This window comes from Garra rufa, chromosome 17, assembly GCF_049309525.1.
Source record: "Garra rufa chromosome 17, GarRuf1.0, whole genome shotgun sequence".
Lineage (NCBI taxonomy): Eukaryota > Metazoa > Chordata > Actinopteri > Cypriniformes > Cyprinidae > Garra > Garra rufa.
Window position 1 is genome coordinate 21,609,000 of NC_133377.1, and position 27,630 is coordinate 21,636,629.

Sequence of the window (27,630 nt, forward strand, 5' to 3'; positions counted from 1 at the left end):
TCTGATTACGTAACTCACGTTACTTGTAATGCATTACACCACTGTTGATTCTTGGGTGTACAAATTGATATTGTTTCGTAAAAAATGAAAATCTTTTTTTTTTTTTACCCAGCCCTAATGGATACTTTCCATTCATGATAGATACATAGAAACAAAAACAGTACATTCTTGTTTTCCACAGAAGAAAGTAAGTCATACACGTTTGGAACAACACAAGGGCGAGTAAACAATGACGTAATTCTAATATTCCTGTAAATTTTCAAATCTTTCTAACGTTGTTCTAACGAGTTAAACATTCCTAAAAATGTTTTGGGCTATCACTGTGAACAAAGCCTAAAATATTTGCTGTTTTCAAGTCAGCATGGTAATTGTGATTTCAGTGCTTGTTACCTGGCTGATGTTCCACTGCAGCTGCTGGGCCTGCTGTGCTCCATATGCCTGCTGAGGAACTGCTGCCATGCTTCCCATCATCCCGTTCTGCATTCCCATCACGCCCCCCTGCACCCCTGCCATGTACTGAGGAGCAGCTGCCACTCCGGTGTGCGGCATGACACCTGCCTGTCCCAGTATGTTCATCTGTGGAGCCATCATAGGCCCCATCATGCCCTGCTGGGCACCCAGGGCCTGGTATTGGCCGTACCCTGCAGCAGGGACATAGCCCATCTGGGTTGCTCCCATGTACATGCCAGCTAAAACAAAAACAGATAAACATGCATAAACAGTACAAAGTGACATGTAAGTCATTTCAAATATGCCTTCATCCTAAAACTAATCTCACCATGAGCGGCCATGTTTGTCTGTGGTGCTGTACTGCCGTACAAAGACAGGATTGAGTCCTTAGACATCTTTTTTCCACTGTCCTCACTTTTGGATGGGGGATCCAGAAACAGGCTGAGGTTTTCGGGCACTGATGCTGCTACCCGGCCAGTGGGCATGGACCCTGAGCTAGGCTACAAGGGGGAAATACCCAGCAAAAGATAGATTCAAGATAGTTAAAGGACAGTGAGAATGAAGTGAAAACTCTGTGCTGTTGCTGTATGAAAATCATTACCGTGCTCCTGGAGGAGTTTGAGCTGCTGACAGCAGCAGGCAGAGAGCTAAAGAGGTCGAGGGCGGGACTGAGTTCAGTGCTTGGTTTGCCATTGGACACGTGAGCTTGAAGAGCAGGGGCATCTGGGAAAAAGAGTTTCAACCTTGAGCATCTATATTGTGACTGTATTGATATGTATGGTGTGTATGTAAGCATCTTACCTAGTCCTAATAAGTCATTAACTGACTGTGACTGCTTTGGACTGTTTCTGAATTGTTGTGACTCGTCTTTTTTCTACAAGACAAACAAACATTTTCATGTGTTAAAGATTAAAACACTTTTTTGTCATTTAAATTGAGGTTTTCAGTCAAGACGTCAATTTGAAGGTCAGCCTGGAAGTCTTTCGAAATTTCTAACGTGATTTTAAAATAAAAATGTTTGGTGACTGTGTTCAGTTATGATCATGGGTTGAACAAAACATGAAAGTCTCTTCAAGTAATAAATACCACAGTTTTAATGATAAATCATAAACACCATTTTAAAAGCTAGGAAATCCAGAGGGATCGCATTCTCACCCAGGTTTTAGGGCAATATATACTAGTGGTTATAAAACTGGGAGTCAGGGCCTTAATATGACCACAAAAGTACTTAAATAATAAATTCAAAAATAAATAAAGTCATATATTAAACTAATTAAATTCTAATATAAATTAGAAAAGATGCATTAAAAAAAAGATTTAAAATTACAGTATTCTATTTCTTTATTACAATGTTATTCATAAATGCAGAAACCCACCAGCTTCATTTTTTCAAAAACAACAGGAGCCTCTTTTGTTACTGTCTCACTCTTTTCTTTCTGAAAATGAAAAAAAAAAATCACTAAGTAAAAGATGAAATTCCAATGAGAACTTTTAATTTAAAATTTAAGGACTTGCCCTGAAAGTGTGGATGTCGATGCATTTATCCATGTATTTCTTCTTGTCATATTTGTCACGTATAAAAATCTCCGCAGCTCTGTAAGGTGTAGCTTAAGGAAGCCTTTAACATGAGGGGAGAATAAGCTTTAACATGCATGCTCAACCATACTGTATATAAGTGCTAAAAGATACTGGTCTGTCTCTGGGCGCTGGAAGCACTCTGGTAAAAAGGCCTCGTATAGTCGCCGAGCTTTGGCATTTCCCATCTCCTGAACAGACTGAGCACAACACAAAGATGTCTTTATCAATCAGCTGTATACACAGACCAAACATAAACAGGGTGCTTTCTACTGAAAATCTTGATTCATAAAGCTTACCTGTATCTGCTCATGAGTCCACTGGTCCAGGTTTACAGATTTAACTCGTGATATGTGCACGCCAAGATTCCGATGGATTCCCGCACAGCGGATACAAATGAAGATTCCAAGATTCCAGGATGCCCATCTTGGACCTGATGGGCAAAGAAAAAAAAAATGAACAAATTAGATATTTAATTAGGACTGCAGTGTTATCTACTTTATTTTTAGGAATATAAAATTGAAATGACACTTTATACAGATATTTCCATAATGTATATGTACAGTCGTGGCCAAAAGTTTTGAGAATGACACAAATATTAGTTTTCACAAAGTTTGCTGCTAAACTGCTTTTAGATCTTTGCTTCAGTTGTTTCTGTGATGTACTGAAATATAATTACAAGCACTTCATACGTTTCAAAGGCTTTTATCGACAATTACATGACATTTATGCAAAGAGTCAGTATTTGCAGTGTTGGCCCTTCTTTTTCAGGACCTCTGCAATTCGACTGGGCATGCTCTCAATCAACTTCTGGGCCAAATCCTGACTGATAGCAACCCATTCTTTCATAATCACTTCTTGGAGTTTGTCAGAATTAGTGGGTTTTTGTTTGTCCACCCACCTCTTGAGGATTGATCACAAGTTTTAAGATCTGGGGAGTTTCCAGGCCATGGACCCAAAATATCAATGTTTTGGTCCCCGAGCCACTTAGTTATCACTTTTGCCTTATGGCACGGTGCTCCATCATGCTGGAAAATGCATTGTTCTTCACCAAACTGTTGTTGGATTGTTGGAAGAAGTTGCTGTTGGAGGGTGTTTTGGTACCATTCTTTATTCATGGCTGTGTTTTTGGGCAAGGGAGTGGGCAAAATTGCCCACTCCCTTGGATGAGAAGCAACCCCACACATGAATGGTCTCAGGATGCTTTACTGTTGGCATGACACAGGACTGATGGTAGCGCTCACCTTTTCTTCTCCAGACAAGCCTTTTTCCAGATGCCCCAAACAATCAGAAAGAGGCTTCATCGGAGAATATGACTTTGCCCCAGTCCTCAGCAGTCCATTGGCCATACTTTTGGCAGAAGATCAATCTGTCCCTGATGTTTTTTTGGGAAAGAAGTGGCTTCTTTGACACCAGGCCATCTTCCAAAAGTCTTGGCCTCACTGTGCTTGCAGATGCGCTCACACCTGCCTGCTGCCATTCCTGAGCAAGCTCTGCACTGGTGGCACTCCAATCCCGAAGCTGAATCCTCTTTAGGAGACGATCCTGGTGCTTGCTGGACTTTCTTGGATGCCCTGAAGCCTTCTTAACAATGCAGTGGAAAGTTTTTTTCGGGATTAAGTTCATTTTCATGGCAAAGAAGGACTATGCAATTCATCTGATTACTCTTCATAACATTCTGGAGTATATGCAAATTGCTATTATAAAAACTTAAGCAGCAACTTTTCCAATTTCCATTATTTATATAATTCTCAAAACTTTTGCCCACGACTGTATACACACACATATACATTTTATATTTTATATACACTACCAGTCAAAAGTTTGGACATACTTCCCAATCAAAGAGAATAGGGAAGTGTGTCCAAACTTTTGACTGGTAGTGTATAAAAAATACATTCTTTTTATCAACACCATGGTGAAAGAGCACCGCTTTCATTTATTAAAAATACTATATAATAATGTTTTTTTAAGTCTCTTCAGGTCAGCAAGCCGGCATTTATTTAATCCAAAGTACAGCAATAACAGTATGATTTTGAAATATTTCACTATTAAAATAACTAAATAAATGTTCTAATAAAATCAAATTAAATTATAAATAAAAAAAAATTCTATATGAATATTTTAAAATGTAATTTATTGCTGTGATTTCAAAGCTGAATTTTAGCATCATTACTCCAGTCACATGATCCTCCAGAAATGATTCTAATATTTTGATTTGCTGCACAAATTTATTTGTTTTGGTGAAAAGAAAGTTCAGAAGAACACCATTTATCTGAAATAGAAATCTTTTGTAATATTATAAATGTCTTTATCATCACTTTTGATCAATTTAAGAATCCTTGCTAAATAAAAATATTATTTTTTATAATGTCTTAAAAAATGATACCGACTCTAAGCTTTAGAATGGTATAATGTATGTTACGAAAGCTTTTAATTTCACATAATTTAAATCTTTGGGTCTTTCTATTTAGCAAATCAGCATATTAAAATGATTTCTGAAGGATCATGCGACACTGAAGACAGAGTAATGATGCTGAAAAGTTTGCTTTGATCACATGAATAAATTACACTTTAAAATAGATTCAAATATAAAACAACCATTTTAAATATTTCAAAATGTTACTGTTTTTGCTGTTCTTTGGATCAAATATGCAGGCTTGGTGAGCAGAAAGTTTACCGTTCAAAAACTTTTGACTGGTAGTCTAGTTATACAATTACAGATGGTGTAACATCACAGTATGCTTTAAAATCCAGCAATCTCCTCTTCTTGTCATTACTATTCAACTTCCTGTGGGGAGTGGCCAAATCAATTCAAATTCCATTCTGAGATTTGAAAGCGAGCCAGTTCTTAAAATCAGAATTTAGCCCAACCCTGGCTGAAGCAATTTAATGAGTCAGTGAAGGAGAGAATGGACAGAAAAACACAGACAGAAGGGAGCGAGAGATAGAGGGAGCCTGCTGAGGAGTGATATTTACATTCTCCTGCTTGGCATTAGAAGAGAAAATAAGAAGCTTCACGCACTGCAATGACTAATCCAGTTTGGGCAGTCATGTGGACACTCTGGCACAACGCTGATAACGCACACCCACCAGCCCCTGCAGCATCTGTAGTCCTTCCCACTGCTCTTAAAACCACACGTGTATGAATAGAGTCATGATAAATCCCACACTAGCGTCAACAAAGCCATATGAATCAGAACAATGCCTAGAGGTGCATATATACGTGTTGCTATCAACATTTTCCCCATTTCTTTTCTACTTCAAACACATTATATAACTGTACTCTGCTGAGACATGAGCTAGCTTCAAAGACAATGTCAAAGATGGTCTCTGAGCATTGCTGAGGCAATATCAGTTTTGGCCAAGAGGTGGCAGCACCACATTGAGTTATTGTTCTGGCTGGTCTCCTGATGTGATGTCACAGAGGATTGTTGTGGCAACATTTCTGCCTAATTGCTTCGAGTTCTCTGGAACAAGCACACAGCATCCTGGGACGGTCATACCTGCTGTTTACACAGCGCACCTGCTGGTTATATTCATCTGAGTGGATCTAATTTGACACAAAATAGACAGTTTGCCTCTAACCTTGAGTAAGCATTGATATGGCATGCCCATGGGCCGTCCGCTGACGGTCTTGTGCGTATTGCATACAAAACTGAGAAGCACTTTTAAAAATAACAAGCTCCAATCAGATTGTGAGGCTTTTGCGGAAGAAATAACTGCATTTGACAAAGTTTGCTTTGTGTTACATCTCTAAGAAATACTTAGTTTTATTTGAGAGAGTCAGAAGGGAACTGTAAATCATGTTTAATGATTCGGTTTGTTCGGCAATTCCATGAATGATTCTTTTAGTAGTTTTATTACAAAACACAAACACTTTTATTCAGCAAGAATGAATTAAATTCATCAAAAGTAGTAAAAACATTTTTTTTTTCAAATAAATTGTTGTATTTATCAAAACATATTTAAAAAAAATATGTATCATAGCTTCCACAAAAATCAACAATAATGTTTCTTAGCACCAAATTAGCTTATTAATGATTTCTGAAGGATCGTGTGACATTGAAGACTGACGTAGTAGCTGCTGAAAATTACATTTTGCCATCACTGGACTAAACATTTATTTAAAATGATATATATTTAAAAAAAAACACACACACACACACAATGATATGTTATTGTAAAAATTCATATTTTTGATCAGTAAACAATGGTAGCATGTTGTCCATAAATGTTACTGACAAAATAGAATGTATATTTTAGTCATGTTATTATCATAAAAATATATGTATAATAATATATTTTACACCAGTATTTGGTTCTTGAATGTGATTGGCTGAGAGCCGTTTCCAGGCGTGCAATATTCCAGTGTTAACAGAACTCCAACCATTTCAATACATAAGCAATATCACACGATTAGATGTGAGATGTGGCTGTATATCGGCACGGTTGTAGGTAATCACAGCGTGCTGATATACAGACATACCTCATGTCTACGAGTGTGATATTGCATTTATACAACAGTTCGGCAGCTAGGGTAACAAAGGGGTGGAAAATTTCCGGTAAATTCCCAAAAAAATCCTGTTAAGCTTCCAAAATTTTTGAAATGTTTCAGAAATTCACTGAAAATTGTCCACCTTTTTGCAACCCTAACGACGGCACGAGTAAAATACATTTACATCATTAAATTAACATCTGAGCCCAAGCCTCTGTTTTTTTTTTATTTTTAAAAATGTCACTTCAGATCTAGTTACAAAGGCAAGTGTGATTACCTGCATCTGATACTGCATTCATTCTTCAGATCGGTCTCATATTCACAATAAACATTAGTTTGAATATCTGCTAAGGAAAGCGTTATCTTTGTCGTAACATTAATATCCTTTTATTGTTAAGGGTGATTTTGCTGCTCAGTGCATTTGTTTGCTGCGTCAAGCTGTTGTTGAAACTAAAAATAATAAAAAAATAAAAATAGTGTTAACTTTTCAATATAAAAGTCTTTACTGCTGACTCATAAAAACACTTGTTTATCTCGTCGCCATCCAATGGTGGCCCAATGTAACTGAAATCACCATCACGAACACGCACTGTTTCTCAATACTATACTGTTATTAAAGGAACACTCCACTTTTTTTTGGAAATAGGCTCATTCTCCACTCTAATATCGCACTCTTATCATCCAATCAGATTTGAGAACCAGAAAGAACTGTTGTATAAATATTATGATACATATCATAATATAATGTGGGTTATAATATATTATACAACAGTTCTTTTTGGTTCTTGAATCTGATTCTAGGCGTGCAATATTCTAGTGATAACAGAAATACAACCATTTCAATAACAATATGATACATAACATTAGGGCTTTTTAATAAAACTAATATATATATATATATATATATATATATATATATATATATCAGAACGGAAAACAAATATTATTATTTATTAAAGATTATTGAAGACAATGGCGAATTATTTGCATATCAGGGCTCTAGAGTGCGACCTAATTTCTCAATGGTGCGACCCGCCGTTCAAGGGCAAAAAGAAACTACTACGGGCGACTATGAAAAAATATTTAGGAGCACCATGTGCGACTGACCCGACCAGCATATTTGTATTTGCGCTGAGTGGAGCTTCAAAGGTTTCTATGTGTTTTGCACGTTGACTAATGTATCTCAAGTGTAGAGAGTGTAAATAAGAGACTGAATGGGCAGTAGCTTCGTTTATTATAATAGAGCTCTGTGATATTGCGAACTAAGATGAGTGACAGCTTTTAATCATTTTTAAGGGAGTTTGTAAACGAGATATTGATTTATTATAACAGTTCAATAAACAAGAAGTTCTTATTAAGTGACTTACATTGTCTGACTATAACACTATTGCCTGATTTTGCTGTTTCGTCGTCAAAAGTATTCTGAAACAAGTCACAACTGAGCCGCTGCGCATCTCCACTCAAACACAGCGGTGTTTCGTTTATGAATGAACGTGCGTTTTTAAACAAATCTAGTGAAATGATTCAATTTCCAGTTCATAAACGAATCAAATGAATGATATGATTCAGTAATTAAATCAGTGTCTTGCCGCCATCTGCTGGCAGATCGTTTCAGTTATTTAAATCATTTAATATTTCTCTGTTCAAAATTGCATATTTTTGTATACGATATAAGTGCAAGAGAAAAGCATTCCTCCCATCTCATATTTATTTGTTTTACAAACATTTACTGTGTCTGGTATGATAAGAATGGGGCCTGGTGGAAAGCGATCACTGATGCAGTTGCAATGTATACTGCAAAATATATGGTGCCCATATATATTGTGGAAAAGCTGGGGTTTCTTTACATGCTAAATGTAGTAGGGGGGAAAAATCGATTTAAATCTTTTTTTTTTTTTGGTGAAAAAATCGGGGATTTTATTTTTAGGCCATATCGCCCAGCCCTACATAACATAATATGTATAATATATTATACAACAGTTCTTGATGGTTCTTCAATCTGATTAGCTAAGAGCCTTTCCAGGAGTGTGATATTCTAGTAATAACAGAACTTCAACCGTTTATATCACTCCGCTGGCAGTACTTCTCCAATCTAGTGTCATGGCTGATGCCCAAATACACTATAATTTTATAAATACTACTTTTTTTTTGTCACAGACCTTTTTTTTAAGGAGTGAATATAGTTGTTTAGACTTCAAATAGGCAGTTTGTTAACTCCCAGTTAAGCCATATATTATTTACTTTTCATTTATTTACTGATTGCACTAGTCTATTATTGTACTATTATTTGATGCTATTTCAGATCCACTCAGCCCTAAACAGCACATAAAACAAATAAACTGTCTCAGTGGGCGGAAGCGGACCAGGCTGTATTCTAGAAATCAATGTAGAGGCTAGGCGAGACCATCTGACCTTGTTTGTTTTAAAAATTTCTTTGTACCAAAAAGGCTCAGAAAGCCAAAATCCAATCATGAAATCTGAGCTCTGATATTTACTCTGCTATAAATGTGTTGCTTTGGCCTTTAATGGAGCACCAGGGCTTCAGGTTTACGTCTGCACTATGCTCCCGGTCACACTCGCATCTGAGATTTGGCATTGGCTCTAATGTGAGATGGCCCTGTGCCAGAGGAAAGGGATATTCCCAACGGGAGGCATGCTGGTTCGCTGCAGCTGCATAAAACACAATTTTCATGAGCTCTTGTGTGCTGTGGGCCTCTTTAGATTACCTATTCATCCTCCACCTACAAATATCCCTTCTCTCTTTTTTTCTCTCTCTATCTCCCGCTGAACCCGCCTGCGTAGCTAAGGGGTAATCAGCTTGAGAGGCATTACTGGAGGACGCCAGCTCAAGCAAAGAGAGAGAGAGAAAGTGTATTCGTGTGGGATGGAGGACGGACTGAAGAACATGTGCGGCTGTAATAAACAGTCATGTGGATAGGGTGACCATATTCTGAGAATCCAAAAAGATTTATACAGTATAGTCTTTATACAGGACTAAAGCAAACATAAATAAATAATAGATAAAATGCTTAAATAAGAATTGCATTGTTAAATTTTTTTTTTTTTTGCAATTTGTCTCTGAAACTACATTTGCGTTTCGGCATGTTAGTGACACACAGCTCTTGCAGCGCAGATCCTCGTTTGTTTTGTTTTGACAATTGGGTCTTTCACGTCATCAGACAGGTACCCAGGGCTGGACTGGGGTTAAAATTCAGCCCATCCGGCCCACAAGTTCCACATGAAAGTTTTCTTGGGTTCCCTGGTGAAAAAACCCCTAGCTAAAACCAGCCTGTGCTGATTGGCTGGTTTTAGCTGGTCAGCAGGCTAGTTTTAGAAGGGTTTTGACAACTTTTCCGGCTTGGCCAGGCTGGTCTTAGCTGGTCAGGCTGGGAAACCACCAACTAAAAGACCAGCTAAAACCCGCTACTTCCAGCCTAAACTGGCCAACCAACCTAGGCTGGTTTTAGCTGTTTATTTCAGCAGGGTTATAGGGTCTTTAATTGGAGTACATGAATGAATAAAACAGGACATAAACAAATAATGATAAATACTGCTGAATTCAAATGCAACAAACTTAATTGCATTTTTGTCACAGAGAAATGCATGCAGCAAAGCATTGATTTTGAGCTAGAATGCAGGAAATTTGTTGCTAATAAATTATAAAAAACATTCAGTAACAATCATCATCACCCTCATGTCATTCCAAAACTGTATGGCTTACTTTCTTCTGTGGAACACAAAAGATATTTTGTAGAATGTAATCAAACATATTTGGTTACCCTTGATTTCTACTCTATAGACAAAAAAGTTTTGAATTTCTCAAAGTATCTTCCTTGATGTTACACAGAAGAAAAAAAGTTCATACAGGATTAAAATTACATGATGTTGAGTAAATGATGACAATTTTTATTTTTGGGTGAACTGTCCCTTTAAGAACTTTATTATGTATAGTAAACACCTAATTTATATAAGACCCATATTTAATTCTTTAATCAGGCTCTTATTGAATTAACATTTTACTCCAATTAAAACGAATTACAACTAAACATTTAAAAGAAAGAAATTATTGCTTAGAATATTAGTAGCCTATTAGTAAGACGGTGGTCACAAGAAAACATTAGTTATATGGTTTTTAAAATAAATAGTAATAATAAACTATGAAATTTGTAATAATTTTGTTTTGACAGTAATTATTTATTGGCGTTTTCCACTTTACTTAAAGTGTTGAATTAATGACGGTCAGTGAAATGACGTAAAAAACCCGGACATTTTATGATATTTTACGAAATCCCCCCGGACATAATTTTATAGCCAAAAAGGAGGACATGTCCGGGTAAAAGAGGACGTATGGTCACCCTACATGTGGAGTCAGGCAGGTTTCAGGGTGAAGTACAAAAGAGATGCAGAACAGAACAGAACAAGACAGAGAGATTCGCACATGCTGATCACACTTATTAGGCTGTTAGAGAGAAGCCCGAGAAAGGACACAAGCCAAGCCACCTGTTTATTAGTGGGACTTGCTAAGCCAAACATCACCATGCTTGTGCTGCTCACATTTTAGGATTTAACCTGGTGGGAAATCATTCTATATTGTTAATCTTTACGGACATGATACTGTACCTTGAGGTGATGAGATGAGATGTACTGTTTTCTTTCTACGTGATTAGTCTTAAGATTTTTGACCTGGTAGATGATTAAACAAGGGCAAAACATGTAATTGACTTACACTGAAGGAGAGTACGAGTCCACTCAGCACAGTAACTGTGTACCAAAATAAGAAAGGTAAATCACTTTAGGGCTAAACAATAAGGAAGTCCTGATGGTCAAAGACGAGTCTAAGAGTTGTGTAGACATACCAGTTTTTGAACAGATTTTTGTTGTTTTTAAAGAGGACTCTTCTACTCACCAAGCCTGCATTTATTTGATCCAAAATACAGCAAAAGCAGTAATATTGTGAAATATTTTTACCATTTAAAATAACGGTTTTCTATTTGAATACATTTAAAAATATAATTTATTCCTGTGATTTCAAAGCTACATTTTCAGCATCACATGATCCTTCAGAAATTATTGTAATATGCTGATTTGCTGTTCAAGAAACATTATTATTATTAATACTTGTATAATTATCAATATTTAAAACAGGATTTGTCTTTTAAAGGAACACTCCACTTTTTTTGGAAATTTTTGCTCATTCTCCAACTCCCCCTGAGTTAATAAGTTGATTTCTACCGTTTTGAAATCCATTCAGGCGTTCTCCTGTTCTGGCGATATCACTTTTAGCATAGCTTAGCATAGATCATTGAATCCTATTAGGCAAGGCAAGGCAAGTTTATTTATATAGCACATTTCATACACAATGGCAATTCAAAGTGCTGTACATAAAAGGAATTAAAATCATAATAGCATAAAAAAAAATCATAATGTAAAATAATAATCACAACAATAAAAACAGAAAATTTAAGAACATTTAAGATGATTTAAGAATTGATTTAAAATTTATTAACAGTAAAAATGATTATACATAAAATAATGCAATCTGTTCGGACGTAGCACAGTGCTCATTCAATAAATGCACAACTAAACAGATGAGTTTTGAGTCTGCATTTAAATGTGGCTAATGTATTTGCACATCTGATCTCTTCTGGAAGCTGATTCCAACTGTGGGCGGCACAATGGCTAAAAGCGGATTCCCCTTATTAGACCAATAGCATCATGTTCAAAAATAACCAATGAGTTTCAGTATTTGTCCTACTTAAAATTTGACTCTTCTGCAGTTATATCGCGTAATAAAACCGGTTGAAAATGTAAAGATGCGATTTTCTAGGCCGATAAGATTAGGAACTACACTCTCATTCCGGCGTAATAGTCAAGGAAGTTTGCTGCCGTGATATGGACGCAGCAGGCGCAGTAATATCACGCAGCGCCTGAAATTAGTTCCCAGCAAGGTAACTTCCAATGAGGAACGCTCCCTGTGTATGCATTTGGTCACGTTGTGCTGCGTGATATTACTACGCCTGCTTCGGCAGCAAACTTCCTTGACTATTACACCGGAATGAGCTTATTTCCAAAAAAAGTGGAGTGTTCCTTTAAATAAAAAGCTTGGAAGCAGTATAATTTTTTTTTTTGGAAAAGAAATGATAGAAATTCATATTTTTACTTAGCAAGGATGCTTTAAATTGATTATAAAGACAATAATGTTGCAAAAGATTTATATTTTTTTTTAAACTACTCAACTGTTATCAACATAATAATAGTTTGAGCATCAAACTGGAGTAATGATGCTAAAAATTCAGCTTTGAAATCACAGGAATAAATTACATTTTAAAATATATTGAAATATAAAAGTTATTTTAAATAGTGAAAATATTTCAAAATTGTACTGCTTTTGCTGTACTTTTGGATCAAATAAATGCAGGCTTGGTGAGCAGAAGAGATTTCTTAAAAAAAAAAAAAATCTTACTGTTAAAAAAAAAACAGAAAGAACTTTAGAAAATTATCATCACAGTTCCATATTACTTCAAATAAAAATACAATACTAATATTTTTGTAGGGTAAATACACAAGTATAAATTTATAAATATAGAAACATTTTGTACATGATTTATAAGTAGATTAAAAATATAAAACATGTATTTTATATACATTTATACTTAATGTATTAATATATTATAATTAATTATAATATATTTTAAAATATGATAATTATAGGATAAATATAATTGTGTATTAAATGCTTTAGTGTCACATGATCCTTTAGAAAGCATTCTAATATGCTGATTTGCTGCCCAAGAACCCATGTTAAAAACAGTTGTGCAGCTTCAACAAAACAAAATAACATTTATATAAAATATGCATATTTTGGAAACAATTTAAATGTCTTTAACTTTTGACCTTTTTTTTGCCCCCTATAATTTTGAATGGTACTTTTTAGTGTAAAATCTATTTTTAAAATCATATGTGGGTAGGCAGAAACAAACAAAAAAAAAAAAAAAAAAAAATCGGAGCTACTGGCAGAGACCGTTTTTAAAGGAGCCCAGCATTTCCTGCACACCCCAGGCAACTGTTGATCTACAAGAAAGAGCGAACACCTTCCCCTCCAGCTTGACAGGAGCCTTTTTTACAGTCTTTGTGCGTAAATTTACAGTGCCACAAAGCTGTCGTAATGTTGCTGTTAAAGCTGCATTAACATGCGGTGATCTATAATGTGTTTCTCTGACAGACAGCACTCTAGTCTGCCAAAAGAGCGATGCAAGACACATGAGAGCGTTCCTGAATCAAACAGCAACAAAGAAGACCAACAGAACCACTCAGGAGACAAACATGGACTTTGGTTGGTCCTGTTGTGAGAGGATGTGTACCGAACAAACGTGGGGCTTCACAAACAAACAGATTGTGGACGATTTCTCTTTAATACATAGAAACTAAAAAGTGCAATGTGGTCTAATACAGGTCTGTATTCAAATTCCCTTCTCAATAGGATCCAACGTTTGGATTCTCCAAATAGATGTGTACTGAGAGTGAACCACAAACCGGGCTATGAACTAAAGACCCAGTTTCTCCAAATGGGTTGAGGGATTCTTGGCCTGCAAGGCTGCCAGTTTTTCTGGGAACTACAAGGCTTCTCCAGTCGCAAAATAACCAGAGGACATGAACTGAGTCTGGCACCCTCAAAGCAGATGGACTTCTTGTTTTATTCAAGATGAAATTCATAAAGACAGGCCTTGTTCTTAATTGTGTAGACTATCTCAACTCTCTGTTGTCACGCTATTAGCATGTGTCTGTGAGCAGCAGCATTAGGACTGCAGTCTGACTTTCATGCTAATCTAAGCTAAAGCCGGCATAACGCCTGGAGAACAGGGACGCTTGTAGCTTATGATGTCTCATTAATCGAGGATGTGTACAATGCCTTGCAGTAAAGAAATACTAATACGAAGTTGAATTTATAAAAATTATTCTGTTCAAAAGTTTACATACACTTGATTCTTAATTATGTGTTGTTACCTGAATTATCCACAGATGTTTTTTTTTTTTGTTTGTTTGTTTAGTGAGAGTCCCTTGTTTGTCCTAACAGTTAAACTGCCCGCTATTCTTCAGAAAAATCCTTCTGGTCCTACAAATTCTTTTTTTTTTTTTTTTTTCAGAATTTCTGTGTATTTGAACCCTTTTCCAACAATGACTGTATGATTTTGAGATCCATCTTTTCACATTGAGGACAACTGAGGAACTCATTTGCAATCATAACAGAAGGTACAAAAACTTGATGATGCTTCTGGAAGAAAAACACTGAAATAAGAGCCAGGGGTGTAAACTTTTGAACAGAATAAAGATGTGTACATTTTTCTTATTTTGCCTAAATATTTGTTTTCATTTAGTACTGCCCTTTAGAAGGTACATGTTTCTCAGAAGACGAAATAAGATAATTTTACCCTGATCTTCAAATTCAAAAAGTCAAAAAATGTAAAAATTATCTTTAAAACATTTTTTGTTGCTTTCTATCCAAGATATGTTTACTTTATTGTCTTAACATCTTAAAACAAATATTAAATTGTTAGGTGCTTTAGATCATTTGTTCATATTTCAAGTTTATTTTCATCAAAGACCTCTTTATCAATGTTCCTGATCTGTGGAGAGTTCACAAAATACTTACAGTGAAGTGAAGCACATCATGTGGCAACCATGTGAATAAAATCCATTCATCCATTCCTTAGTGGTGAATGAACTACTAGAAATAACTACTGGGTAACACAAACAATGTTACAATGGGAGAGAGATGCTTCCAGCACGATGCAGCTCAGAAAGAATAAACAGCCTATTAAAAATGTTAAGAAACCTCAAAGAAGGGTCTTCGTAATTACATTCAACAGGTATCCTTGACAGCATTGCAACCATTTTCTCCCATCTAATGTGTCTGCTTCATGAATTCAGAGATATGAGTTGCTGAAAAGAGCAAAACTCCAAAAACATGGAACTAGCACTTTCAAGGCTCAGAAATGTAGTAAGGACATCGATAAAATGGTTCATATGACGTCAGTGGTTCAACCTTAATTTTATCAAGTTACGAGAATACTTTGTGCGGTTTATACTTCTAAATGAACCAAAAACATGAAGTAATGACAAGATGAAAACACGTTTATATATAGTCCAAAAGAGCAAATAATAGTTGAATTTATAAAAACGACCCTGTTCAAAAGTTTACATACACTTGATTCTTAATACTGTGTTGTTACCTGAATGATCCACAGCTGGGTTTTGTCTGTTTAGTGATATTTGTTCATGAGTCCCTTGTTTGTCCTAAACAGTTAAACTGCCTGCTGTTCTTCAGAAAAATCCTTCCGGTCCCACAAATTCTTTGGTTTTTCAGCATTTGTGTATTTGAACCCTTTTCAACAATGACTCTATGATTTTGAGATCCATCTTTTCACACTAAGGTTCAAACGCTCACTGATGCTTCAGAAGACAAAACGATGAATTAAGTGCCAGGGGTGTAAACTATTGAACAGAAAAGTTTTTCTTATTTTACCTAAATATCATATTTTCTTTCCATTTGGCACCAAACAAGCTGACCACGACCATTAAAAAGATGGGTCTTGGCTAGAGATGTTCCGATACCCTTTTTTCCTTCCCGATACCGATTCCGATACCTGGGCTCGGGGTATCGGCCGATACCGAGTACTAATCCGATACCTGGGTGTGTAATTGTATATACAGCTGTAGATAATACTAATAAATTATTTTATTGTGTGCTTCAGACTTATTCCTTAATAAAACAAATATACAGTGATATATACAGTGAACTAGAGTATTTTTATTATATGACATACATTGAACTTTTATTATATGACATATACAGTGAACTAGAGTATTTTTATTATATGACATACATTTGACAGTAATATTTTTTCATATAGTTAGTATTACTAATCTGGTTTTCTAACGTACATCAGCCCTGTTTATAACAGAGAATTTTGGCCAGAATTTGAAAGATTCTCACTAGATCTCGCAGCAACCTTATTCATTGTGCGGCATTTTCAAATGCTCCTCACTGCATCTCGCAGCAGTAACAGTGTTGCAAAATCAACGTTGGCTCCCGAATAAAGCTGTTCGGGGTTTGTGCAAGTTTGTTTGCATTGCAGTCCAAGCTGATAAACGGTCAGCGCTGAGCAGCTCAAACGTGTCGTGTTAGTTTCACTTTCGTTTCGCGTGCCATTTTATGTTTCTCATCTGAGACAGAAATGGCAGAGCTTATGAGTTGAACAACGCGGTGGTTGCGCCAGTGTGACCGCTCACGAAAATTAGTAACACTGGCAGAAAAATTGGTCACAGTCTGGAGCCCTTTAATATTACCGCAAGTGTCCCGCGCGCTTCAGTACAAGGAGTAAACAAATCCATGCGCCTGTACAATTCATTAACACAGAACCATGCATTAATTCATATTTAAACAGTCGGTTTTTGGCTTAATATTAGTCCATATCACGATTTGATTTAAGTGTAATGAACTACCTTTGATTAATGCATCAAACTTTGACAAATTCCGTGACGTTCCGCGTTAAACTGTAAATTCCATTTTGACTGGATTCCGCGATTCCGTCCGTGTTTTCCGCATCGCAGAAATCATAAAGCCCTACATATGAGACATGCCGCCGTTTTAGCGGACAAACTGCTAGCACATTTGTATTTCTTCTTCGCTGCTCTAAACAGTGGTTGCTTGTGGCAACACTGTTTGCATTCTGAGCCGCGAAGAAGAACTGGCTTCTGATTTGTTAGCGGGAATAACATATCTTAAGAAAATGGTATCGGATCGGTACGTGGGTTCAAGTACTCGCCGATTCCGATGCTAGATATTTTTGTGGTATCGGCGGCATTTCCGATACTAGTATCGGAATCGGAACAACCCTAGTCTTCGCTTGCTTCCAAACGAACTCTGGTGCGGTTCGAACGAAACATGAACGCAACATGGACCAAATACTTCTAAATGAACCAAAAACAAGAAGTAATGACATGATGCGATGCTATGCGACATGATTTCACAAAGTGAACAAGTGGTGTTTCCAAATCAAAATGAGCAGAGGGCAAACATAGAGCAACGAGCAGGTAAAGTGCCTTGTATGAGCTCTTTGTGAAAAAAATAAAATTAAATCGTATACACACAACAATGAGCGCGCTTAGTCCAGTAGGCGGCACTGCATGTATTCGACTTAAAGCGGCAATCACCAGACTGATCGGTGAATGGGTACTTGATGTCACACACACTGCTGTCGAAAGCACCTTTTCCTTTTGTTTAGAGTGTTTAGTGAGTTTCGTCACAAAATATACGCCATTCTACCTGACCAATCAGGTTGTGAATGTATCACTATGCCTTTAGCTTTGGTATCTTCACATTCGCTGTCAAAAATGCCAGTGTGAACGCTAACAGACAAGGACCAAATGTATCATTTTACGTTTTGGTCCAGACCAAATTAACCAAACAAACCGAATTACAAGTGTGAACACACCGTAAGATTGCTGGGTAGCTCACCTGGTACTCAATACACAAGTCATGATAAAAGAGCTTAAACATTTATAGAAGCAAGCTGAAAGGACATAATTGCTTTTTATCTCAAGTTTGCTTTTGTTAACACTATTGGATACGTTTATTGTAAGGTTTTAGATAGGTGCTAGCCTGGAAAAAATCCAGACCCTAATCTATTAAGATTAAGGGTCTGGCAACGAGCAATAAAAAGGGCCTAACTCGAGGGGCGGCACCAACCATGCATTTGAAACTATCACTGCAAGCAATTGGATAATGCCACGACCAATCACAACAATCCAGCGGAGCTAACTGATAGATTAAACTCTTGCCGTATCCAGTCGGCAAAACAGCAAAAACGTCCTTCTTGCAAAGGAACGATTTGAGCGCGGTTTTCTGTTCCTCTTTTATATTAATCAAAGTCTAACTCGTTCATTGTAGCGGCCAAAGCCGTTTCAAACAACCGGTGTTCATCTGTAGTCATCTTTCAATGTTTACTAAATGATTCCGGATGTTGCAGCGCTGTCATCATCAGCTTAGCTCGCCTCTGGCCCGCCTACATCAGATACACCGATTTGATTGGTTCCCAGAACTGCTTACGTAATGCAGTAACGTGCATCATTGCTCGATGCCAGAGTGTCTTGCAGAGACAATTCAAATTGTGCTCTCGCGAGACCTCTGGATTTCCAGGGTAGATAGGTGCTACATTTTATTTTTTTAAATGCAAAAGAGCATTAACCAGACATTTATTTCCGAATTCACATTCACCTGTTTTCATTAAAGTTAAACTTGCTTCAACAAAACTTACTTCGAAAGTGTCATGAAATGCACAAGCAGCAACATATGATTTTGCACACACATTGCCACAGGTGTGTTTTTCCAATGAGCCTGGATTGGAACAGAAGTACATCGGCTCCTCAGTGAGAAACTGACAGGGTTTATAAGGGACAGTCATCGTGTCCTCCAGCATCACATCCTCAATCCACTCCAGCCTCCACGGTGATATCTCCATGACAACCGCAGAACAAGAGAATGCAAATGAGCCTCATACCAAGGTGTTCTGGGAGAAAAGGTCACACATAAAAACCACTTCCGTTCTCTGATCTCCATTTCATTCAGCCGTTTAAACACAGACTACCCTCCATATACAATCAAGCTGCAACTAAACAATAAAATGAAGGAACACATAAAACAAAGATAAAGATAAGAAACAGCCCTTTAATGAGAGATACACAGAGTTCCAGCAATTCAATAAATCGAGCTTTAAAAGACAGCATCAGTTGAACTCCAGAGATTATTACAGCTACTTGTATTACCTCCATGATTGCAGCTCAACTTTAAATTACAGACTGAAAGTGAGCTTCAGCCAAAACAGGAAGAAACAGGTAGTTGCTTAGGTGATGAGCTTAAAAGGAAGCCATCATGGAAATCTATACTGTACTAAAACTGATTCTAGATCAGTTACTGTAGCTTCCTACCACAACACCACAATATCTGGGCCTACTTCTTAGTGTGCTTACAATCCTTTACCATGGACAAAAATGCATTTAAGAAATATTCATGGTTAGTAAAGTTTCTCAATTTATCCATCACTGGTAGGTGTGATATAAAAGATAATTTTGTGCTTTCAAAACACATGGCAGGTTGGTACCAATACACAATACCCTGTCTACCACATGACGCTCTTCAACAATAAGAACACTCTTCTCTATTATGCACAAACAGCCAGAAAACAAACAATCTTGCATGCTAGTGGAAACTGTGTAGCATGCAAAGAGAAACACAGCATTATTCCCACACCTAAAACTCTTCAGCACAAGTTGTTAATTAGATCTTTGAGCCACCTGCTCTGTTCAGATGTGCGAAGACATAGTATCACTACAGCAAAGTGCTAACAGAGAAGCAGTAATGAGTTCAAAAATGCACAAAATGTCAAGTCAAATGCCAGTTAACCATTAAACAATTTCCACCACAGTTTACACACAAATACAGTTTGTTTGTTTTGTTTTTTCAGCTGAGCAAAGTCCACATTTGTACATATGTCAAAACGAATCATCACGTGAAGAACCTGTTAGCCTAGCTTGACCACTGCAAGCTACAGTTTACGAGACTGGCTTGATTTTGAGATGAAGTTGTAACTGAATTTTACTGCTTGTGGGATTGTTTCCCTTTTTTTCAAAGTGAGGAAATGCTGTGGCTGCACTACACAAGCTTCTTCCATCCCAGGGCAAGAACATTTACATGTATTTGGAGTATGAAAAAGGGAACAATCGTGTGTTACACAACCAAGCGACACATTCAAAGCAAGTAGTGGAGCATTCAAAGAGAACAGAGTGCAACTGGAATACAGATGAGAGAGGACATGAGAAGTTTTGGCTGTCCTCAAACTCAGTACAGGACAGGGAGGGCTGGGAACAGATTACATCTGACCAATAGTAGCCGGCCTCTTAGAATAAGGAGAAGGGCAGAACTGTGTCCCTCGAGGGCTGGAGGTCAAAATAGGGAAGTCTGCCAACACAAAGTGTTTGACAAGCAGAATCACATAAGCAGCATAGTTTGGTCAACGCAACTGTATGTGTGTGTGTGTGTGTGTGTATACAGTGATTTGTGCAATGTTGTGCAACACAAGTTGATGTGAAATTTAACCACAACAGCAGTCTCTTCAATGCAACCTCAAAGTGAAAACAAAATGCTGTTTAAATTCTAGTAATATAGTGGTTATTTAGAAAAATAAACAAAGAAACTAAATAATAATACAAAAAGAAAAAGTAGTGCTGATGCAAGAAATAGTTGCAAAAACAGCTGTATTGCACAAGGCCTGCTAGTTTTTGTGCAATGGAAAAACTGAATGTTGTCTCTTAGTAGACTAGATTTAATAAAGGATACAACTGTATTTTTTAGTCTAGCGACATGTTTATACACTTGCAACACACCTGCACAAATATTATGTGTGTGCGCAGATGAAATCGCAATTCATTAATGTGAATCGGTTCTTTCAAACAGTTCTTTTCAAAGAACTAGTATGAAGCGATTCAGTAGTTATTTTAATGTTTGGACTTGAGCATGTCATCAGGGCCTTATTATACTATAGAACATTTTAAGTGTTTTCACAACACGGCCATATTGGTGGCATGGAATGCAAACTATGCACCTGAACAGAACAAAACGTGCATATTTTGCTAATTATTGCTACTGAAAATGGTCAATTATTGTCATGTTTTGGCCTGCGCTAATCAGTCGGACCGGAAAAAAACACTTGCAGTACTATAAACTATAGTATATAGTTTATATATATAACAAATCAAGGAGAAGAGTGCAAACAAACTGTCTGAGGAAAGATGGCACTTGTGCTTGGCCAAATTGAACCAGGATTTCCAGAGCAAGAATCTTAACAACATTTGTGTTTGTTCTTATAATTTCCAGTCAGGTACGCAATATATTAGGTGGCCTAATTTCTCAATGAAAACTGCTTGTACTTTTACCACCTATGAATTTGTTTGTCGAAATATTGCACCTTTCCTGCTTTAAGTCCTTATATGATTTAGCAGCTTCCACATGATTTTCCCATGATTTACACAACATATAATTAGCAGAACAATGTATTCAGAATGCAACTTATGCTGTTGTTTACATTCAGCTATCTCCAATATCGCCCTGCAAATTGTGAATTCAGTGCAAACTCTTAATAAAGTTATACCCATGTTTACTGCAAATTTTGTCAAATATTTCCTAGTCGTTCTCATTACGATTTGGAAATGTCCAAACGAGACAATTTGTACTTCAAAAAGTACAATGAGTTGTTCGAACTGATTCAGTCCGAGTCGTGAACCAACGATTCGGGTTTGTTTCATAAAGCCTAAGCAGATCGTAGAAACCACTGACACCGATTGTCTCTACAATTTACTGACTTACGATTCTTTTGGAAAACGCTCGACACAGGCCAGTTCAGATGATTCATCAAAAAGATCCGATTCAAACAGAACGATTCGTTCACGAATCGGACATCAAGGCACCAACCAAACTGATGTAAAGCACACAGGGCCTAACCAAACCTCTCATACACAAACACTACAAATAAGTGCATAAACTTAATTTCTAACTATGTATTTTTATTTACAAATACAGCGCATCTTTTAAATATGAATCTTACCTTTGGCGTGACAATCAGCGCAAAACTTGTTTTCCTCTAAGGCGAGAAGAGATGTGAGAACAGCTTGATAGCGGTCAATGTCTTTGACTGATTTCCCCGTCATCTTCACTAATCAGTATCTCGCTGATGGACCTGCTCCGTGATAAATAGTCCAAGACCGCTCAAATGATGTTCAGATGTTTGTCCTTAAACGAAATACACCGGCAAGCGGATCGCTGACTGTCACAACCGGCTGCTGCTGCAGATGAAGAGAAAAAGCACAGTACTGTACTGCTGGCTTCCGCTAATCTTACCAGGAAGAGGAAAAGGCATTGAAGCACGGCTCATATAAAAACAACACCATATTCCTCGCTGTACATTCGCTGGCTCTTGACACCCAACTTTCCACCCGCAGTGTCAGGTACACATCGAGCACATTCAAGCACTACACTTGAGTATTACTCATCTCAGCTGCGCACTCTGTCGTGTCTGCTTTTGGTCGGCAAACATGTGCCGTTTAAAACATTCAGTGTCTGAAAGATAGCACAACTAAATCCGGAATCAGATAGACAATTGCGGTCGTGATGTTGGCTGTTCAATGATGTGAATTACAAACCCTTTGTGTCATTTCTGGAATATGGGAAATTGCGCCACCCTGCGGGGAAACACGACACTGCGGACATCGATGTAACATTCATTCATGCTCCTGTTGTCACACAGGGGAGATGCTACTATTTCCTAATAACTAAAGGTTTGAGTCAAAGATATGTTTTCATATTCGGTGGTTTTGGTTTTTCAAACACTTATTTGAAAATGTTGTGCTTCTTATATCAACAGTTTTTGTTAGTGAGGCAAGATTAGAAAAGTTTAAAATGTATTAATTACAATAATTGTGTACAATGATTTTTTTTTTTTAGTGTTCACAGTTGATTATTAATAGATTTACTAATAGATTATTTAATGGTAGATACCACTATCTCAGCTCACTGCATATCATAAAACATTTTTGTTAATTGAAATAAACTAAAATGAAATACGATAGAAATATAAGATTTTAAAAAAATGAATGAAGAGTAGAAATACTGCTAAAGGGCAACTAAATGAAATAAGTTTAATTTAAAGTTACTAAAAACTAAAACTGAAATAAAAAAATCATAACATATACATATATATATATATATATATATATACACACACACATAAAAAATATTAATACTATGTCAGTATATAAATATTAATTATAATATCAAAAACACTTAAACTGAATGAAGATCAAGATAAAGGCTAAATGAAATAAGTTTAATATGAAGTTACTAAAAAACTAGAAATTAAATAAAAATAAGAAACCAAAACTAATAAAATGACAAAAGAAAAACTGACAACAAAATTACCACAATTTAAAATAACATAAAAAAAGTGAAAATATAAAAACAAAAAACAATAAAAATATTTCGAATTTCAAGTTCTTAATTCGATTCGATTTTGATTCTCGATTTCAATTCTTGATTTGAAAATATGAATGAATATAGATTTAATACAAATCCTACATTTATAAAAAAAAATAACAGTGAACATAAGATTAGAAGTGGTTAATTAATAAAAGGAAATTAAGAGCCACAAACCTGTATATAAACTAGGGCTGCACGATTAATTGCACGATGTTGTGAGGCCGTTTAGTCAATGAAGCCGGTACTTTGATTAGTAGTAAATCTCCATCACGTGCGTTCAGCTGGAGCGTTCAGAGGCGTAAATCACTGACAAGCTACGCCAAATCGTGCTCAAAATCGAATGTGATTTTGAGCGGGATTTGGCATAGCTTGTCAGTGATTTACGTCTGTGCATTAATTGCCGATCCAGCTGAACGCACGTGATGGAGATTTACTACTAAAGTACCGGCTTCATTGACTAAACGCGCCTCACAACATTGTACGATTAATTGTGCAGCCCTAATATAAACACTTTTTAATTTTAAGTGCACTTGGGTGCAATATAACAGAACTCAACTCTATATTTCAGATGTTTACAATGAATGAATAGACAGAACTGATTTCATCAGATGAAAAACTGATGCTGGAAATTGGACAAGTCAGAACAGTTGCATACCTTGTTGAAACAGGATCAGGTTATTTTATGTCAGGTAAATAAGGGGATGACACCTAGTGAATTAGACTAGTAATAAGATTAACATAAATCTTATGTTTAATGCTTGTGTAAATAAATATAGAAAAAAATCGATACGTGGCCTTTGAGAATCAATTTTGAATCGACATTTTAAAAAACAATATATCGAAAAATCGATTTTTTTGCCCAGCCCTAATAATAATCATATGTGACCCTGGACCACAAAACCAGTCATAAGGTTAAATTTTACAAAACTGAGATGTATACATCATATGAAAGCTCAATAAATAAGCTTTCTATTGATATATGGTTTGTTAGGATAGGACAATATTTGGCCGAGATACATCTATTTGAAAATCTGGAATCTGAGGGTGCAAAAAAATCCAAATACTGAGAAAATCACCTTTAAAGTTCTCAAAATTAAGTTCTTACAAATGCATATTACTAATCAAAAATTACATTTTGATATATTTATAGAAGGAATTTTACAAAAAATATTCATGGAACATGATCTTTACTTAATTTCGTAATGATTTTTGACATAAAAGAAAAATCAATCATTTTGACCCATACAATGTATTTTTGGCTATTGCTACAAATATACCCCAGCGACTTAAGACTGGTTTTGTGGTCCATGGTCACATATCTATTCATGGGCGTCGGAACAATTGTATGAAAAGTTGAAAACAAATGATATTGGACCCACCCACTTTTACCATCTGTAATTCAGCGAATATGTCTGTGCACATTTCAGAGCACCGTCAGTCAAATCCATTCCACATGACGAATGCCTGGGGTTGCCAACCGATCCAGAATTGTCCTGTATGTAAGGCAGGGCTGTCGCTAGTGGGGTGAAAAGTGATGACAATTATAGAGGCCCACAGCTGAGGGGGGGGCCCCCTCTTTTGAGGCCAGCCTAAAAAGACACTCAGGACAGTTGATGGGCCACTGCTGCGCTTCGTCATGAAATCGATCATTTGCACGTGTTTTTAAGCCTTGCCAGTTTTAACATTAAAAAGAGTTTAAAGCATTCAAACACAAGGTTTGACAAACTCAACTGAGTACTCGTGCACCGCATTTGGTGCGCACACTGAGAGCTGCGTCTCACAAACAGCGCGCAAACACCGAACCGAGCTCTCCTTCGCTTCCTGTAAAAAAGGAAAATAATATACAATGTTACAAAAAAATACACTATTACATTACATATTACATTTATCCTTTATGTATTATGTGTATGTATATATATATATATATATATATTTTTATTTTTTTTTTGTGTGTGTGTGTGTGTGTTAATTTGTACTAATATTCTTCAGATTCTTCTATCTTCTGTGGTATTCAATCTATCAAGGATGGATCATCTTCTATACTGTGTCTGGTAGTCTTCACATTGCTTTGCTGCTTATTTGCAAATATATTCTTATTATTATTGTAGTCAACCATCTCGCGAGAAGCTGTCTTTGACACCATCCGTCACCCACCGAGTGATGCCTCACTATTGGTCTGTCACTGTCAGTGCCAGAATCTAAAGCAGCGTCTCGCTATGGTAAGAGTGCTTCAGGTGAGCGATGGGCGAGTGAGAGAGTCACACCACCTGACGCCGCTGGTCATTCCCATTGATATGGTGTGATGCAACAGCACTCACTACCCAACGCTATCCACCACCATCCAAGACAGCAATCCCACGAGAAGTTGACTACAGAGGCCAATCCATCACCCACTGAGCGCTGTGATAATAGGAGCTGCGATGTGAAGACTACCAAGTCTCTAGGTTGTTGGCCAGTAGGCAGTAAATTATTTATTACTAGCATTTACTATTATTTTGCTATATTCATAGATATTCTATTGTGGGCTTTTTTACTATAATTTTTTGTTAATTTATATTGTATTAAATTAAAATTATAGTTATTATTATATACTCTATTATTATCATTTGTTATTTTATATCACATTATTGTCATTATTTAATGAATCATCTTATTTTTTTATTGTGTATTTGTTATTTTATTAGACATTTAATATTAATCAACTGTATTATTGATATTATTTTAAACTTATATCTTAATTACTTTTCTGTTTTGTTATTGCTGCTCTGTTATTTTAAATTCATTCATTTTTATCATAAATAATCTATTATTATTTGCTACGCTATCCCCAGGATTCACAGACGAGACATAAAACATTTTTAAAAGCATGTCTAGGCTGTTTTAACCCAAACAAATTTGCACTGGCATATCTTAAAGGTTGTATCAGCGATTTCTAGCCTAAAACATAAGTGTCAATTTCAGCTTACCTTTCTTCAGGATCCGCTCGCTGCCTGCCCCATAAATTGTCTGTGAAAAAACCGCGTCTCTCTGGTCAGCCTAGGGTCCGAGATATGCCAAAAAAACAATCGGTACTACCAACCTTTCCACACAAAAACAAACAGTGTTCCAACCAATCAGCGTCAGGGATTTGGTGTTGTGGACTTTCGCTCCGCCTCCCTCACATCCCTGCACCAGTAGGAAAGTCCACAACACCAAACCCCTGACGCTGATTGGTTGGAACACTGTTTGGTTATCTGTGGTGTGTTGATAGCGCCGATTGTTTTTTTTGGCATATCTCGGACCCTAGGCTGACCAGAGAGACGCGGTTTTTTCACAGACAATTTATGGGGCAGGCAGCGAGCGGATCGTGATGAAAGGTAAGCTGAAATCGACACTTTATGTTTTAGGCTAGAAATCGCTGATACAACCTTTAAAATGTCAGTGCCATTGTTTTGTATTAAGATGCCCACCAGTAACGTTTTTTCTAAGCCACATTTATAAGTGATACTTAAATGTTCTAATTGAGCTATGACCTAAACCTGGCTTAACCCAAAGGCCTAAATTGCTGCGGCCACTACTACTGTTGTTGCTGTTGTTAGTTTTTCACTCACCACACGACAGGAGCGGTTGGCCTTTTTCATCATATCCGCGAATCCGATTCCGTGAGTTGGTGGGCTCTAGTAGACACTCATACTCAGTCGCGGTATCAAACTGTATCGCGGCACATCGCTTTTTGTAACGTTAATCATGGTAGCAACTGCATGGCTTAATCGCAGCGTTGAGTCTGGCGTCTTTCAGCTTTTCTTCATAACCTTCCATTCAGAAAAGCAAGCACGTGCGAAACGTTTAGCGTTTCGCCGAATTCCGAAGTTGCTGAACTCTGACCTGCGAACCCGCGTCAGCAGATCGATACGTCACAGCGTGACCTCGTAAATTATTTATTTTTATTTTATTTTGTTGTCGATTATTTTTTCTATAGCCTACTGAGCATTAATATATATATATATATATATATATATATATATATATATATATTATATAT

The 27,630-nt window shown here is 36.7% G+C and overlaps 1 protein-coding gene across 1 annotated transcript in view; it reads right to left on the reverse strand.

Moving 5' to 3' along the window:
• Positions 1-22,760, reverse strand: part of smap2 (small ArfGAP2) — a 32,311-nt gene extending 9,551 nt beyond the window's left edge. Inside the window, exons 1-9 of the mRNA XM_073821787.1 lie at positions 22,183-22,760; positions 2,325-2,458; positions 2,140-2,225; positions 1,966-2,044; positions 1,827-1,886; positions 1,252-1,324; positions 1,052-1,173; positions 779-950; positions 391-689 (exon numbers count right to left, since the gene is read on the reverse strand). Coding sequence (XP_073677888.1) covers positions 391-689; positions 779-950; positions 1,052-1,173; positions 1,252-1,324; positions 1,827-1,886; positions 1,966-2,044; positions 2,140-2,225; positions 2,325-2,458; positions 22,183-22,285 — 1,128 coding nt within the window. The 5' untranslated portion in view covers positions 22,286-22,760. The remainder of the gene's footprint in view (positions 1-390; positions 690-778; positions 951-1,051; positions 1,174-1,251; positions 1,325-1,826; positions 1,887-1,965; positions 2,045-2,139; positions 2,226-2,324; positions 2,459-22,182) is intronic.
• Positions 22,761-27,630: the final 4,870 nt, after the last annotated feature.